Here is a 17,258-nt window from a genome sequence, read left to right as displayed (position 1 = left end):
ATACACACAGAGAGCTGCATGTACAATTCTGAGTTCAGAATAGGTATATGCGGCATCTGTCACTCTCTCTGGGAAGAGGGGTATTTCCCTCCTTTTCATTTTCTCCTCATAGCATAGGGATATTATCTCCTGATGCCACAGATATGCCAAAGGGTTCTGTCCTGGGCCTGCTCTTCTCATACCAGACCAATCTCATTTCTTTTCTTTTTTATGGCATTACAAATGTGGTGGATCAGGAGAATGCTGCGGTCATAGTCTATTTTGAGTTCAGTCAGGCTTTTGGCAAAGTACCCCATTCTATTTTCATGAGGTAAAATGTGTGCTGAACATGTGCAGAGGAGGGCAACCAGGAAGATGATGGGTGGGAAACCAAGCCTTATGAGCAACGGTTGAGGGAGCTGGGTATGTTTAGCCTGGAAAAAGGAGACTGAGAGGAGATATGATACCAATCTTCAAATACCTCAAGGGCTGTCACATGGAAGATGCAGCAAGCTTGTCTCTTGCTACAGAGAGTAGGACCCCAACGAATGGATTCATGTTACAAGAAAGGATGGAGGTGGAGTTTCTGGGCATCTCCACACTTTCTTCTGTGCAATTGGTTTTTTGTGTCCACAAGAGTTCCTCAGTTTTCCAATTGTGCCCTTGGGCTCCCAAAGGTGGTGACCACATCTCAGGGTAGGGTAGAACCATCTGATTTTTTTTTTTTAATGCACATAGCAAGTTCAATAAGCAAATAAAATGATATTATATAAAGGAGTCAGCAGCAAAATCATTATCCATGTTCTGGGGTAACAGAAAAGAGTGACAACAGGGTACTTTGCTATTTCTTCTTTATTAACTGCTGTTTGTCATTCAGGTCAGGCCTCAATATGATAATGTAGCATTTGGGGAAAAAGATGGAACCCAGTAAACCAGCACTGGAGACCAAGATCGAGAAGATCTCCACAGCCACCATGTGTTTTCCCTTGGAGCTCAGGTAGACCGGAACAAAGGAGATCCAAACACTACAAAACAACAACATGCTGAAGGTGATGAATTTGGCCTCATTAAAGCTGTCAGGCAGTTTCCTGGCTAAAAATGCTACAACAAAACTGACAATGGCCAGGAGGCCCATGTAGCCCAGGACACAGTAAAACATGGCAGCTGACCCTTCATTACATTCCAGAATAATTTCTCCCGTCACAGAGTGCTTGTCAAAATGGGGAAATGGGGGAGAGGTTCCCAGCCACACAGTGCAAATACCAGCTTGGATAATAGTACAAGTCAACACAATGGCACTTGCCAGTCTTTTCCCCACCCATTTCCTCATTCTGGATCCTGGTTTGGTGGCCATGAATGCCAGAACAACGGTGATGGTTTTGGCCAACACACAAGAAACAGTCACTGTGAAAACCACACCAAAAGCCATTTGTCGGACAAGGCAGGTCACTCTGTCTGGTCGGCTGAGGAAGATGAGGGGACAGAGAAAACAGAGGAGGAGAGACAGGAGGAGAACGTAGGTGAGGTCCCGATTATTGGCCCTGACAATCGGTGTGTCCTGATGCTTCATAAAGATGGCAAGGGACAATATGGTGAGGAAAGAGCCGAATACGGAGCCAAAAGCTAAGCTCATCCCAAGCGGTTCTTCCAAAGTCAAGAAGCTGATGGACTTTGGAATGCATTGTGTTCGGTTCCTGTTTGGATAGTAATCTTCTGAGCATCCGACACAGTCATTCATGTCTGAAAAGAAAAAGGATTCCCTTTAAGGGTGCAACTTGAGAGTAGGTATGCATCCTCCTGGCAGTATGGGACTTACCAGTTGGATGTGGAAGAGACAATCCTTTTCAGACACAGGAGTGACTAGCATGGGGAGAAAGGGCTGTGGACCCCCCTCTCCCAGACAATGATCTCACAGTCACTTGCCTGGACAGCAAGGGGGTGTTTCTGAACAGCAGGAGGCCTGTGCCCTGCAGGCGCACCGGTGCAACTCATCTCCATCACCACCCAGGTAATCCAGTGATAGAAAACCTCTGGCCCAGGGGGCCATTTTAGCAAGTTACACCTACCGGCCCTGTATCTGATGTCATCTCTAATGTTAGGTTTGCAAAGCACCTCTTTGAAAATGCTGGGCCTCGTTGCTGGGCCATCAGCTGGTTGCAATGAAGAGCTCCAAGTCTGTGAACTTCAATCTCTATGGAAATCAGAACTCCATCATTAGCAGCAACTGTGACACCTTTCACTCTGCCACAGACCCTTCACAGGAATTCTAATATGGCACATATCTGAAAGCTACCTAATGTCTCCTACCTTTCTGGTATGAAATCTTGCCTTCTGAACACGGAGCACAGTCATAGCAGCAGAATTTCTCCCCTTCCTTCTTTTTTCTCCTAGTACCAGAAGGGCAATTTTTGTTGCATTGAGAGAGGGGTGGCACCTGTGAATTTTAATTAACCATTAGGAAATGTTTAGCACAGGGGGAATAATGGACATTTGGAGAACCTGAACTCCATTTTCTGGGCTGCAAGGGATCAAGTGGATGGGAGAAATGGCCTGCTGAATAGTAAGAGAATTTTGAAAGCAATGAGCTGTCAACAGCCATTAATGGCATCGAATGAGACAGAAGATGTTTTTGTGGCTCTGAAAGTGAAGTAATGGCCATTTCGATGTGTTTTAAAAAAAATAAAAATCAAAAGGAGGGAGGGAGGGAGGGAGGGAGGGAGTCCAACTGTACAGTAATATTATTATTTGGAAAAATACATTTCTTATAAAACTCAAAAGGATTTAAAGTAGAGTTGAAAAGGTGTTTTGACATTCTAAGTGATTTAAATAAGCAGCTACCACATACACTGTCACGTTCCTTCAGTTTTTCCACCTGAAAAAACACAGATGTTGGGGACTGAAAACCCCAGACTAAATACACTGGGCCAAGAGACAATTGTCACACAAGTTAAGGTAAAGGGACCCCTGACGGTTAGGTCCAGTCACGGATGACTCTGGGGTAGCGGCGCTCATCTCGCTTTATTGGCAGAGGGAGCCAGCGTACAACTTCTGGGTCATGTGGCCAGCATGACTAAGCCGCTTCTGGCAAACCAGAGCAGCGCATGGAAACGCTGTTTACCTTCCCGCTAGAGTGGTACCTATTTTTCTACTTGCACTTTAACATTCTTTTGAACTGCTAGGTTGGCAGGAGCAGAGACCGAGCAACGGGAGCTCACCCTGTCACTGGGATTCGAACCGCCAACCTTCTGATCGGCCAGCCCTAGGCTCTGTGGTTTAGACCACAGCGCCACGCACATTCCACAACTTAAGCAGCCTCAAAAACAAGGATAGTGCTGGACTCTGCCAGACTTCTGCTACTATATCTTGAGAATTACTAGCCTCCAAACAAGCATTCTCTGCAGAATTCTGCCTCGTCTGTCTCCAGGGTCAGCTCCCTTTTCTTTCTCCCCAAAGAAGTTGGTTGGAGGTTAGGCTTAGGTCACACTCTGCTGGCCTAGAAATCTTTAAAGAATGTGCTAGACAGGGAAGTGGAAGACCAGGGTTCAAATGAAACTCATTGGGTGACCTTGGACCAGTCACTGCTGCTCTCAGTCTACACTACCTTACAGGGTTGTTGGTTGTTAGGATAAGATGGGAAGTAAGCAAAGGAAAGGTGGAATAAAAATGCAATAAACAAACAAGCATATAATAATGAACTATGTCCTGGCCTGCTTCAAGGCATCAGAGCCTGAAAACATTCATAGAGGTTTTCATAAACAACAAGTGAGAAAAAATACAGGATCTATGTCTCAGGTAGGCTTCCAAGATGCAAGCATCACATTTAGGACACACTGGAGTTGCAATTTCCTGAAATCATGCCCCACCTGGTGAAAACTCCTGTGCCACACCATTTTGTCTTCATTGATGGAAAACTCTTTTCCTGGGGGAGCATCCAAATTCATCCATCCAACCTTCATTCTGATGAAGGAGTTATTTGGGAAAGTGACCAAGTTGGTAATATCGAACCCAGCTTCTGATTCCCTGTTCTCACTAAAAGACACTTCTTCTCCCGCACTGTTGTTAAATGAGACACTCCTAAGAAATGGGTGGAGCTGCATCGAGATGGCAGGAAAAGGACAATTGTTTAAAACTCAAACTTATCTTATGTTCAGCATCACCTTTTAAAGCGCCATTGCCTCTTCCAAGGCAGTAGACAAGATTTCATATAATCACAAAATAATAACAATAGCAATAATAACAGTAAATGTTGATCTCTCTTTCCTCTGTAGATTCCTCCGTATAGGACTAAGCCACACTGTATATGTATTTCAAAACTTAAACAGGACTTGCAAAATCACCATGCAAACATCCATGAAGTTCAATGCAGAAAGGGTATAAATGAAAGAACAGGAAAATGGGGAGAGGGTAAGACTGAGGGAGCAAAAAAGATGTTCCTGTTAAGACTCTAGTTGAGATACAAATTGCCATTGACAATATCACACCTAGCTGTTTTGAAGAGCTGAAGCTCAGGTGAGTGGGTTGTATCCGGTTTTCTCAGAAATGATCAGAAATGATAAATATTACTATAAAAAGATGGTTTGTTGTCCAAAATGAATGTCACTGTGTATTTCTGATGATACCATTGTAAATATGTTGCCAAAAAAATTGGCAAGATTAAAGTGGCAGCATTCATAGTAATTGCAACTCAATAGAACACAGCCCAAAAATCTGATGCTGGGCACTTTGTACCACTCACTCTGGAATATAGCTATAACAAAGATAATCACAAATAATTTGAGATTTTGACAAGGACTAGACACGTTTTATATGATTTGGCATATACAGCAGAACCAACGTTTTCAAAACAACCCCCTCGCCCAAAACCTGGCAAATCTGGAACTATGCTTGGTGATCTGATACAATTGGACTTAATTTGGACTTTAAAGTCTTTATTTAACTCACGTGCAACTACACATCCTACCTGCCTATTTTTCAGTTTGGGTATTCTTCTTTTAATTTTTGTCTGTTGTTAAAATTTCATTATCTTTCCTTTATCAACAATATAAAATGAAATAATAATTAAAAGATATACCCCCAAAAAAGAGCCATTACCTGCCAAGGCTGCAATTTCTGAAGCTGTGGTCTCCATCTTCTCACAATTCCTCTGTCTTTTGCCCTGGATCTGTACATGGCATCATGTAGAGCATGTGCCACAACATAGACAGCATTGTAGATGCTGTAGCTGTGGCCAGTCATGCTCATCTCAAAGCCAGACGAGGGGAGGCTGTCCAGCTTCTCCAGTCCAGTGCAGGGTTCACTGAACTCAGTACTGGATTTGGAAAAGAAACAATAGAACGTCTGCAGCCAGAACTGCTGAAGAAAACCATCTTCACCTGCCATGAAAGGATTGAGGGAGCGAAGAAGGGTCTTGAATCCTTGCACCTCCTTTGAGTGCACTGTGAAGCAGATGGAGCCATGAAATGGTTGCATACTCTGGCTCATTTGAAAGGCCACTGCTGAGAAATCCAGTTGAGCAGTCATAATCCATACCTTCTCCATAGATGTCACATTTTCTGCACCCCCTGCCGCTAGCCATAGTTGCAAAAAACCCATGGACTTGGCTTCTCCATAGACAACGACAGCATTGGCTTTGCTTTCCGCAATAGCATGATAGGCTTGGAGCCACTGGGGAATCATGTCATAATACTCTTCAAAATATGAACATTTTTGAGTTCTCTCTGAAAAGGCCAAGCAAATACCTCTCTGGAAAAGCCGAGTTTGCAGGATTTCCATAAATTTCTCTCCACTCTCACTATCCGCAGTGAGCAACCCAACCCACGTCCATCCAAAGTGCAGAAGTAACTCAACAATCCCAGTGTACTGATGGGCTTCATTGGGCACCATCCGGTAGAAGGAAGTGGATTGGCTTTGACCAGCATCCTCTGGGGCAAAGGAGCCATAAGTGAACTGGAAGGAAACGGATACTTAATTCCCATTAATGCAGTAGAAACATTGGTTATGTGTGGATAGCAATGACGAAACCATTGTGCTTTGGACCCACTGTCTTACTAAGCCCTTCATGGAATGGGCAGATGAGGAGGAGTGGTGGAGAGCAGCACCCCAATATCTTCCAGAGAGAAGGAACTGGGGGGTATGGTGTGGTGGTTTGAGACGGGTCACACCCAAGAAGGAAAAAGGACCTGGGAAATAATAGGTGATGAAGATCCAGAGCAAGGTAGCAATGAACAAAGACAGCAGTCAGATTTCTTAGAAACAGTACAGCAGCCAAGTGACATTCTCTCTCAAGAGAGTTTGTCAGAGCCCCCTCCTTCCACAAGGACCAGACACGCTCTGCAGAACCCAAAAGAGAATTGTTCTTAGCAGCCACCATAGGCAGCAGGAGGGGTCTGATTTCTAGGAAGAAATTTTCGGTGCAGGGTGGAGTGGAAATCTGAGCAATATTAGCTCAAGGGTGAGAGCATACTATCCCGTCTTTCTGTCTTCCTGTGGATTAGTATGAAACCATTGAAAAGCTCTCTCTGCTCCTCTGATTTCACTAGGTAGATAGCCGGTGACCTGTTGATGGCACCCCTGACAGCCCCAAACTGTCCAGGTCAAATTAATTAAGGTAACGTACAAGCGACTGATGACCAGCCTCCATAATTCATCCTGGTTGGAGTCTACCTGAGGCCAGCAGACCAAGCTGTTCACATACATAGAGTAGGTGTGTACAACTGTATCTGCAAAATGATCCATTCCTACCTTCTGAAGAACATGCACACGTTGGGAAATGGATGAAAGTTTTTATTGAATACAATCTGAAATTGTCAAGAGGGCTATTATGGAATGGAAAACTTTTCTCGACAGGACAGAGGAAAGAAGAATGAGGGGAAGTCGCCATGTTTGACTCTTACCTGGGGAATCTTGTAGACACCTAAGATGGCTGCCATGTGGAGGGAAACCTCAAAGTCAAGTCCCCCAATGACGGCCCTCAGGTTTTTCTGTTTGTCACACTGGTAGTTGGGTACAAATCTGTAGTGTGTAGAGAGCAGCTCCAAAGTGGCCCAGTAGGTCATCCTTTCACTGAAGTAACTATCAAAGATGTGGAATCCTAAAGTGACATTAGGTAATAGATTGGAATTCTTGTTGATTTCCTTGACTGCAAACACCAAGGCCAGAATTTGCTGATAGTATTTTGGTACAACACTGCAATGAGAGTTGGAGATCAAAGCGTTTTGCTGTGTACCATTTTTTGTCAATCTGTTTAAGGAAACTTAGGTTCCCTGCCTTTCTGTGCTAGGGAGCAACAAGGCAGCTTACAGGCAGATTTAATTAAACCAATAAAGAATTTGGTTTAAACACACACACCAAAAACTGCATCACACCTTTGACTCAGGTGAAGCTTGAGTTCCACTAAGATGGCTAGATCCTACTAAGCCAGGTGTCCTTCAGCTCATATTTGTGAAGTTGGTACTTCCTGCCTAAGTGCAGAACCTTACATTTGTCCCTATTGAAATTCATTTTGTTAACCCAATTCTCCAATCTATTAAAGAAACCTTGAATCCCGATGCAATAGAGCAATTGGGGAAGTTGAGGTCCCCTATGATCAGTATATCTCTTCTTTTGGAATGCTTCATAATCTACTCTAGAAAGGCATCATCCAAGTCTTCAGTCTGGCTTGGAGGTCACTGTTATTTCTCTCTCCTACAGTTTTAACCATATACTTTCAATCTGTTTTCCATGCTCCAGGTCATGGATATATTCAAAAGTAATATTGAATCCCGAGGCAATGGAGCACTGCTCTGGAAAATGGGGTGGGGGAACTTGGGGGTGAGAGAGAAACACACCACCCAGAACATCATGTTGTATCTCACTGGAAGACTGCTCTTTCTTTGCTTCAAAGCTGGATCCTAGATAATCCACCTCGTTCCTACAGGCTTGACGAGAAATTTATTGTCTGACTTGATCATTTTAGATGTTAAAATTCAGGTGGTGGAGAGAGTTAAGTCTAAGACTGATCCTATGTTCTGGGGAGCAGAATATTTTGCACCCCTCCCTATAAGTAATAAATCCCCATCGAGAAAATAAATAGGAAGTATTTCTGAGCCCACGTGGTAACTTAGGAATTAATATAACATGGAAACTGAAAATTTGCAATACTTACAATGGAGTAAGAATCTGATGGATGGATGGCCATTGTATGAAGGTTTCATAGTCAACAGTGGACACGATGTGAGAAGCAAGTGCACCAATGATAAGGTCACCTGGCTGATAGTACTTGTGAGGGATATGGAGGTGACTGATGCTCCGATTGACATTTGACAGATTCACCATTTGAGGCAGAGAGAAGATTGACAGCATCAACACTGCCATACTAGGAACAATACATTTCCCTAGACAGAGATTTCCCTGTTTACATCTAATCAGCATTGGCATTAGAAACAGCCTCAGCACAGCAGCTTGCCTTAAATGGCACTCTCCGGATGCACCAGCTAAATTCCCAAGACCTAGGATCCAACTCCAGGGGAAAGCTCACTAAACGAGTCAGCAGCACCTTAGCATTTGCTGGGGATGGCAGAGAGGGTTTTAATTCTTTGTAGACTGGATTCCTGGAAGTCTATGGAGGTCTAATCAGAAGCAGATTATTACCATGTAATTGATAATAACAGGGGAGAGAATAATGATCCCTTTGCCTCAGCTGGTCCATTGGAAGAAGCAGAGACAATGATCCACACAGAATAATCCCTCCGCAGCCTCCTTCAAGTGTTTTCAAGGCATTGTAATGAGGGGGGAGCAGAAACAAGCCTGTTGCCCCTTCTCCACCATTGCATCACTGCTGCCAGTTTCATCACCTACTGTGTTCTCAGAAGAGAGCCTCTGCAGCTTTCTCTACTTACTGTACTTTCTTACACAATCCAGAGCCCTAAAAGTTGTCAATCACTCAAGAGAGTCTGCGCAGGTAGAGAAAGCTCCTTGCGGGGAATCAACAAGGACCTCTGACCTGCAGCACTTAGGCCAACCAAGTCTCCCCATTGGGCTGATGGTCCAAACCACATTCACATGTCCATCAGCTGATGTTATGTGAGGCCAAGCATGGGGCAGGTAAATCCATGGGGCCAAGATGAATTCTAGCCACTGGTAGAATTTGGCTGGAAAGGAATAATTGTGAGCAGATTCTGAGTGACTTCAAGGCATGAGTGTGATGATGGACATATGGTCCGTTGGGCCATGTCTTCAGGCCTTTTTAGGGCCCCTATATATATTCACCTAAATAAACAGAGAATTGTAGAATTGAAAGGAGCCCCCAAAGTTCGACCCCCTGCAATGCAGGGATCACACCTAAAGCATCCATGACAGGCTGGGTGGGTGACATGAGGAGGACGCAGCAGGAAGGGCACATGCCCACTACATCCTCCTGACGCCCTGCCAGCCCCACGCTGCTTTGAGGGGCTGGGATGTGGGATCGCACTTGAAAGGAGAAGAGGGCTGGCATGGGTGGTGTGAGGAGCAAAACGTGGCCTGGAAAAAACTGTGCCCAGGGCAATGACTACCCTTGTGATTTCACCTAAACCCTCTTTTCTCACATGCTGCTTTGTGAAGAGGAAAGTGCATTCAAGAGCAGAGTTTGAGACACAAAGGGTATTGTGAACGTGGCCATGACTCTCGGATTCCAAGGATGCAGCACTTAGACTTCAGACCACAGGCCTGTAAGGGAGGCAAAATTTAAAACAAAACTTGAGGTAGGAAATTTCTGTCCTGGTTCTTCTTCAAGTACTTCTTCATACACAGAGAGAGCTGCATGTACAATTCTGAGCTCAGAATAGGTATATGTGGCATCTCTCACTCTCTCTGGGAAGAGGGGTATCCCCCTCCTTTTCAATTTTTCCTCATAGCATAGGGATATTATCTCTTGATGCCACAGATGTGCCAAAGGGTTCTGTCCTGGGCCTGTTCTTCTCATACCAGACCAATCTCTTTTCTTTTCTTTTTTTATGGCATTACAAATGTGGTGGATCAGGAGAATGCTGTGGTCATAGTCTATTTTGAGTTCAGTCAGGCTTTACTCAAAGTCCCCCAAGATATTTCCATGAGGAAGCTGGTAAAAAGTGTGCTGAACATGTGCAGAAGAGGGCAACCAGGAAGATGATGGATGGGAAACCAAGCCTTATGAGCAATGGTTGAGGGAGCTGGGTATGTTTAGCCTGGAAAAAGGGGACTGAGAGGAGATATGATACTCATCTTCAAATATCTCAAGGGCTGTCACATGGAAGATGCAGCAAGCTTGTATCTTGCTACAGAGAGTAGGACCCAAACCAATGGATTCAAGTTACAAGAAAGGATGGAGGTGGAGTTTCTGGGCATCTCCACACTTTCTTCTGTGAAATTGGTAGTTTTTTGTGTCCACAAGAGTTCCTCAGGTTCCAATTGTGCCCTTGGGCTCCCAAAGGTGGGGACCACATCTCGGGGTGGGGGAGAACCATCTGATTTTTTTTATGCACATAGCAAGTTCAATAAACAAATAAAATGAAATTATATCAAGGAGTCGGCAGCAAAATCATTACCCATGTTCTGGGGTAACAGAAAAGAGTGACAACAGGGTACTTTGCTATTTCTTCTTTATTAACTGCTGTTTGTCATTCAGATCAGGCCTTAATATGATAATGTAGCATTTGGGGGAAAAGATGGAACCCAGTAAACCAGCACTGGAGACCAAGATGGAGAAGATCTCCACAGCCACCATGTGTTTTCCCTTGGAGCTCAGGTAGACTGGAACAAAGGAGATCCAAACACTACAAAACAACAACATGCTGAAGGTGATGAATTTGGCCTCATTAAAGCTGTCAGGCAGTTTCCTAGCTAAAAATGCTACAACAAAACTGACAATGGCCAGGAGGCCCATGTAGCCCAGGACACAGTAAAACATGGCAGCTGACCCTTCATTACATTCCAGAATAATTTCTCCCGTCACAGAGTGCTTGTCAAAATGGGGAAATGGGGGAGAGGTTCCCAGCCACACAGTGCAAATACCAGCAAGTCAACACAATGGCGCTTGCCAGTCTTTTCCCCACCCATTTCCTCATTCTGGATCCTGGTTTGGTGGCCATGAATGCCAGAACAACGGTGATGGTTTTGGCCAACACACAAGAAACAGTCACAGTGAAAACTACACCAAAAGCCATTTGTCGGACAAGGCAGGTCACTCTGTCTGGTCGGCTGAGGAAGATGAGAGGACAGAGAAAACAGAGAAGGAGAGAGATGAGGAGAACGTAGGTGAGGTCCCGATTATTGGCCCTGACAATCGGTGTGTCCTGATGCTTCATAAAGATGGCGAGGGACAATATGGTGAGCAAAGAGGAGAATACGGAGCCAAACGCTAAGCTCATCCCAAGTGGTTCTTCCAAAGTCAAGAAGTCAAGAACTTTGGAATGCATTGTGTTTGGTTCCTGTTTGGATAGTGATCTTCAGAGCATCCGACACAGTCATTCATGTCTGAAAAGAAGAAAGGATTCCCTTTAAGGGTGCAACTTCTGAGTAGGTATACATCCTCCTGGCAGTATGGGACTTACCAGTTGGATGGGCAAGAGATGATCTTTTTGAGACACAGGAGCGACTAGCATGGGGAGAAAGGGATTTGGATCCCCCCCCCCAGACAATGATCTCACAGTCACTTGCCTGGACATTAAGGAGGTGGGTCTGGACAGCAGGAGGCCTGTCCTCTGCAGGTGCACCGGTGCAACTCATCTCCATCACCACCCAGGTAATCCAGTGATAGAAAACCTCTGGCCCATGGGGCCATTTTAGCAAGTTACACCTACCGGCCCTGTATCTGATGTCATCTCTGATGTTAGGTGTCAAGCAAGTAACAGTGTGCTTTGTAAACCCCAACCATCATCTGATCATTCGGGCTTGCAAAGCACCTCTTTGAAAATGCTGGGCCTCGTTGCTGGGCCATCAGCTGGTTGCAATGAAGAGCTCCAAGTCTGTGAACTTCAATCTCTATGGAAATCAGAACTACATCAATAGCAGCAACTGTGACACCTTTCACTCTGCCACAGACCCTTCACAGGAATTCTAATATGGCACATATCTGAAAACTACCTAATGTCTCCTACCTTTCTGGTATGAAATCTTGCCTTCTGAGCACAGTCATAGCAGCAGAATTTCTCCCCTTCCTTCTTTTTTCTCCTAGTACCAGAAGGGCAATTTTTGTTGCATTGAAAGAGGGGTGGCACCTGTGAATTTTAATTAGACATTAGGAAATGTTTAGCACAGGGGGAATAATGGACGTTTGGAGAACCTGAATTTTCTGGGCTGCAAGGGATCAAGTGGATGGGAGAAATGGCCTGCTGAATATTAAGAGAATTTTGAAAGAAACGAGCTGCCAACAGCCATTAATGGCATCTAATGACACAGAAGATGTTTTTGTGACTCTGAAAATGGAGTAATGGCCATTTCAATGTGTTCTTTAAAAAATATAAATCAAAAGGAGGGAGGGAGTTCACCTGAAGACTAATATTATTATTATTTCGAAAATTAATTTCTTATAAAACTCAAGAGGATTTAAAGTAGAGTTGAAAGGATGTTTGACATCCTAAGTGATTTAAATAAGCATCTACCATATACACTGTCAGGTTCCTTCTGTTTTTCCACCTGAAAAAACACAAATATTGGGGACTGAGAACCCCAGACTAAATACACTGGGCCAAGAGACAATTGTAAGACAAGTTAAGCAGCCTCAAAACCAAGGATAGTGCTGGACTCTGCCAGACTTCTGCTACTATATCTTGAGAATTACTAGCCTCCAAACCAGGCATTCTCTACAGAAGTCTGCCTCGTCTGTCTCCAGGCTCAGCTCCCTTTTCTTTCTCCCCAAAGAGGTTTGTTGGAGGTTAGGCTTAGGTCACAATCTGCTGGCCTAGATTTCTTTAAAGAATGTGCTAGACAGGGAAGTGGAAGACCAGGGTTCAAATGAAACTCATTGGGTGACCTTGGGCCAGTCACTGCTTCTCTCAGTCTGCACTGCCTTACAGGGTTCTTGTTAGGATACAACAGGAAGTAAGCACACGGCCTTGAGCTCCTCGGAGGAAAGGTGGACTAAAAATGCAATAAACAAACAAGCATATAATAATGAACTATGTCCTGGCCTGCTTCAAGGCATCAGAGCCCTGCAACATTCATGAGGTTTTCATAAACAACAAGTGAGAAAAAATACAGGATCCATGTCTCCGCTATGCTTCCAAGATGCAAGCATCACATTTAGGACACACTGGAGTTGCAATTTCCTGAAATCATGCCCCACCTGGTCAAAACTCCTGTGCCACACCATTTTGTCTTCATTGATGGAAAACTCTTTTCCTGGGGGAGCATCCAAATTCATCCATCCAACCTTCATTCTGATGAAGGAGTTATTTGGGAAAGTGACCAAGTTGGTAATATCGAATCCAGCTTCTGATTCCCTGTTCCCACTAAAAGACACATCTTCTCCCGCACTGTTGTTAAATGAGACACTTCTAAGAAATGGGTGGAGCTGCATTGAGATGGCAGGAAGAGGACAATTGTTTAAAACTCAAACTTATCTTATGTTCAGCATCACCTTTTAAAGTACCATTGCCTCTTTCAAGGCAGTAGACAAGATTTCATATAATCACAAAATAATAACAATAGCAATAATAATGGCAAATTTTGAACTATAGCAGCCCAAAAATCTAATGCTGAGCACTTTGTACTGCTCACTCTGGAATATAGCTATAACAGAGATAATCACAAATAATTTGAGATTTCAACAAGGACTAGAACATTCAGACACTTTCTATATGATTTGGTATATGCAGCACAACCAGCATTTTCAAAACAACCCCCCACAAACCTGGCAAATCTGGAACTATGCTTGGTGATCTGATAAAACTGGACTTAATTTGGACTTTAAAGTCTTTATTTAACTCACGTGCAACTACACATCCTACCTGCCTATTTTAGAGTTTGATTATTCATCTATCCATTTTTGTCTGTTGTTAAAATTGTTGCCTTTGCTTTATCAACAATATAAAATGAAATAATAATTAAAAGATATACAACAACAAAAGAACCATTACCTGCCAAGGCTGCAATTTCTGAAGCTGCGGTCTCCATCTTCTCACAATTCCTCCGTCTTTTTCACTGGATCTGTACATGGCATCATGTAGAGCATGTGCCACAACATAGACAGCATTGTAGATGCTGTAGCTGTGGCCAGTCATGCTCATCTCAAAGCCAGACGAGGGGAGGCTGTCCAGCTTCTCCAGTCCAGTGCAGGGTTCACTGAACTCAGTACTGGATTTGGAAAAGAAACAATAGAATGTCTGGAGCCAGAACTGCTGAAGAAAACCATCTTCACCTGCCATGAAAGGATTGAGGGAGTAAAGAAGGGTCTTGAATCCTTGCACCTCCTTTGAGTGCACTGTGAAGCATATGGAGCCATGAAATGGTTGCATACTCTGGCTTGTTCGAAAGGCCACTGCTGAGAAATCCAGTCGAGCAGTCATAATCCATACCTTGGCCATAGATGTAACATTTTCCGCTTCCCCTGCCGCTAGCAATATTTGCAAATAAAACATGGACTTGGCTTCTCCATAGACAACGACAGCATTGGCTTTGCTTTCCGCAATAACATGATAGGCTTGGAGCCACTGGGAATACATGTCATAATACTCTTCAAAATATGTGGCTTTTGGAGTTCTCTCTGAAAAGGCCAAGCAAATACCTCTCTGGAAAAGCAGAGTTTGCAGGATTTCCATAAATTTCTCTCCACTCTCACTATCCGCAGCGAGCAACCCAACCCACGTCCATCCAAAGTGCAGAAGTAACTCAACAATCCCAGTGTACTGATGGCCTTCATTGGGTACCATCCGGTAGAAGGGAGTGGATTGGCTTTGACCAGCATCCTCTGGGGCAAAGGAGCCATAAGTGAGCTGGAAGGAAATGGATACTTATTTCCCATTAATAAAGTAGAAACATTGATTATGTGTGGATAGCAATGACTAAACCATTGTGTTGTGGACCTGCTCTCTTAGTAAGCCCTTCATGGAAGGGGCAGATAGGAGGAGTGGTGGAGAGCAGCACCCCAATATCTTCCAGAGAGAAGGAAGGGGGGAGAGTATGGTGTGGTGGTTTGAGATGAGTCACACCCGAGAAGGTAAAAGGACCTGGGAAATAATAAGTGATGAAGAACCAGAGCAAGGTAGCAATGAACAAAGACAGCAGTCAGATTTCTTAGAAACAGTACTATCTACCTAGTGAAATCAGCACTAGGTAGATAGCCAGTGACTGTTGACGGCACCCCTGACAGCCCCATATTATCCAGGTCAAATTAATTAAGGTAATGTACAAGCGACTGATGAGCAGCCTCCATAATTCATCCTGGTTGGAGTCTACCTGAGGCCAGCAGACCAAGCTGTTCACATACATAGAGTAGGTGTGTACAACTGTATCTGCAAAATGCTCCATTCCTACCTTCTGAAGAACATGCACACGTTGGGAAATGGATGAAAGTTTTTATTGAATACAATCTGAAATTGTCAAGAGGGCTATGATGGCAAGAGGGCAAAACTTTTCTCAACAGGACAGAGGAAAGAAGAAAGGGGAAGTCACCATGTTTGACTCTTACCTGGGGAATCTTGTAGACACCTAAGATGGCTGCCATGTGGAGGGATATCTCAAAGTCAAGTCCCCCAATGACGGCCATCAGATATTTCTGTTTGTCACACTGGTAGTTGGGTACAAATCTGTAGTGTGTAGAGAGCAGCTCCAAAGTGGCCCAGTAGGTCATCCTTTCACTGAAGTAACTATCAAAGATGTGGAATCCTAATGTGACATTAGGTAATAGATTGGAATTCTTGTTGATTTCCTTGACTGCAAAAACCAAGGCCAGAATTTGCTGATAGTATTTTGGTACAACACTGCAATGAGAGTTGGACATCGAAGTGTTTTGCTGTGTACCATTTTTTGTCAATCTGTTTAAGGAAACTTATGTTCCATGTCTTTCTGTGCTAGGGAGCAACAAGGCAGCTTACAGGCAGATTGAATTAAACCAATAAAGAATTTGTTTTAAATACACACACAGCAAAAACTGCATCGCGCTATTCACTCAAGTGAAGCTTGAATTCCACTAAGATGGCTATATCCAAGTAAGCCAGGTGTCCTTCAACTTATATTTGTGAAGTTGGTACTTCCTGCCTAAGTGCAGTAGCTTACATTTGTCCCTATTGAAATTCATTTGTTAACCCAGTTCTCCAATCTGTTAAAGAAATCTTGAACTCCAATGCAATGCCTACTCGCCTTCTAGGTCATATTTGCCATCCTGTATTAAAAGCTCCAATTCATCTTGCTTGTTTCCCATACCCTGTGCCTTTCAGTAGAGACAACTGAAACTAGGAGTCATTCCCTCCAGCTGCTTCCTTCTTGTAGGTTGTTGCCCTTTTGCAGGTTTCTGGAGCCCCACCTCAGTTTCTCATACATCAATGAAGCTATTGCCCCCTATACCAGGCAACCTTCTGCTGCCTGTAATGTTTTGACAATTACTCTGTGTACCTTTTCTTTGAAGATTCTGTAAAACCCAAGGGTAGAGCATCTGCTTAGCACACAGGTGGGGCTGGGGCAGACTCCTGTCTGAAATCCTGGAGAGCCACTGCTACTCTGTGCAGACAGGCATGTACTAGGTAGACCAATGGTTGCTACTGGACATTCACCCATTTCCTCTTGACATCATAATGCTGGGCTCTCTAGATTATGACACCCTTGTGACTGGTTGTGGCCATGGCTCCTCCTCTCCCTTAAGCACTGCTCTGGAAAGTGGGGTGGGGGAGCTTGGGGGTGAGAGAAAAACACACCACCCAGAACATAATGTCATATCTCACTGGAAGACTGCTCTTTCTTTACTTCCACGCTGGATCCTAGATAATCCACCTCGTTCCTACAGGCTTGACGAAAAATTTATTGTCTGTCTTGATCATTTTAGATGTTAAAATTCAGGTGGTGGGGAGGGTTAAGTCTAAGACTGATCCTATGTTGGGGGGGGATAATTTGCACCCCTCCCTGTAAGTAATAAATCCCCATAGCGAAAATAAATAGAAAGTATTTATGAGCTCACATGGTAACTTAGGAATTAATATGACATGGAAACTGAAAATTTGCAATACTTACAATGAATTAAGAATCTGATGGATGGATGGCCATTATATGAAGGTTTCATAGTCAACAGAGGACACAATGTGAGAAGCAAGTGCACCAATGATAAGGTCACCTGGCTGATAGTACTTGTGTGG

At 43.9% G+C, this 17,258-nt stretch overlaps 1 protein-coding gene and 1 pseudogene across 1 annotated transcript; both read right to left on the bottom strand.

Moving 5' to 3' along the window:
* Nucleotides 1-820: 820 nt before the first annotated feature.
* Nucleotides 821-8,155, bottom strand: LOC128400297 (vomeronasal type-2 receptor 26-like). The gene is made up of 6 exons (XM_053362450.1): nt 8,123-8,155; nt 6,873-7,196; nt 5,071-5,925; nt 3,843-4,070; nt 2,287-2,413; nt 821-1,719 (listed from the first exon to the last, which is right to left on the bottom strand). Exons 1-6 carry the CDS (start codon nt 8,153-8,155, stop codon nt 821-823), a joined length of 2,466 nt encoding a protein of 821 aa, XP_053218425.1.
* Nucleotides 8,156-10,564: 2,409 nt separating this feature from the next.
* Nucleotides 10,565-15,913, bottom strand: LOC128400296 (vomeronasal type-2 receptor 26-like; annotated as a pseudogene).
* Nucleotides 15,914-17,258: the final 1,345 nt, after the last annotated feature.

This window comes from Podarcis raffonei, chromosome 13 (genome assembly GCF_027172205.1).
Source record: "Podarcis raffonei isolate rPodRaf1 chromosome 13, rPodRaf1.pri, whole genome shotgun sequence".
Taxonomy (NCBI): Eukaryota; Metazoa; Chordata; class Lepidosauria; order Squamata; family Lacertidae; genus Podarcis; species Podarcis raffonei.
Note: the sequence above shows the minus strand (reverse complement) of the source record. Positions and strands in the feature narration are given on the sequence as shown.

Bases quoted from the DNA above. Each gene is read 5' to 3' on its own strand.
- LOC128400297 (XM_053362450.1), bottom strand. From the start codon at position 8,155: ATGGCCATCCATCCATCAGATTCTTACTCCATT. The intron at 5,926-6,872 runs GTAAGAGTCAAA...GTTTCCTTCCAG, and splicing joins GTGTCTACAAGATTCCCCAG to TTCACTTATGGCTCCTTTGC. The intron at 4,071-5,070 runs GTAATGGCTCTT...ATCTCGATGCAG, and splicing joins AGAAATTGCAGCCTTGGCAG to CTCCACCCATTTCTTAGGAG.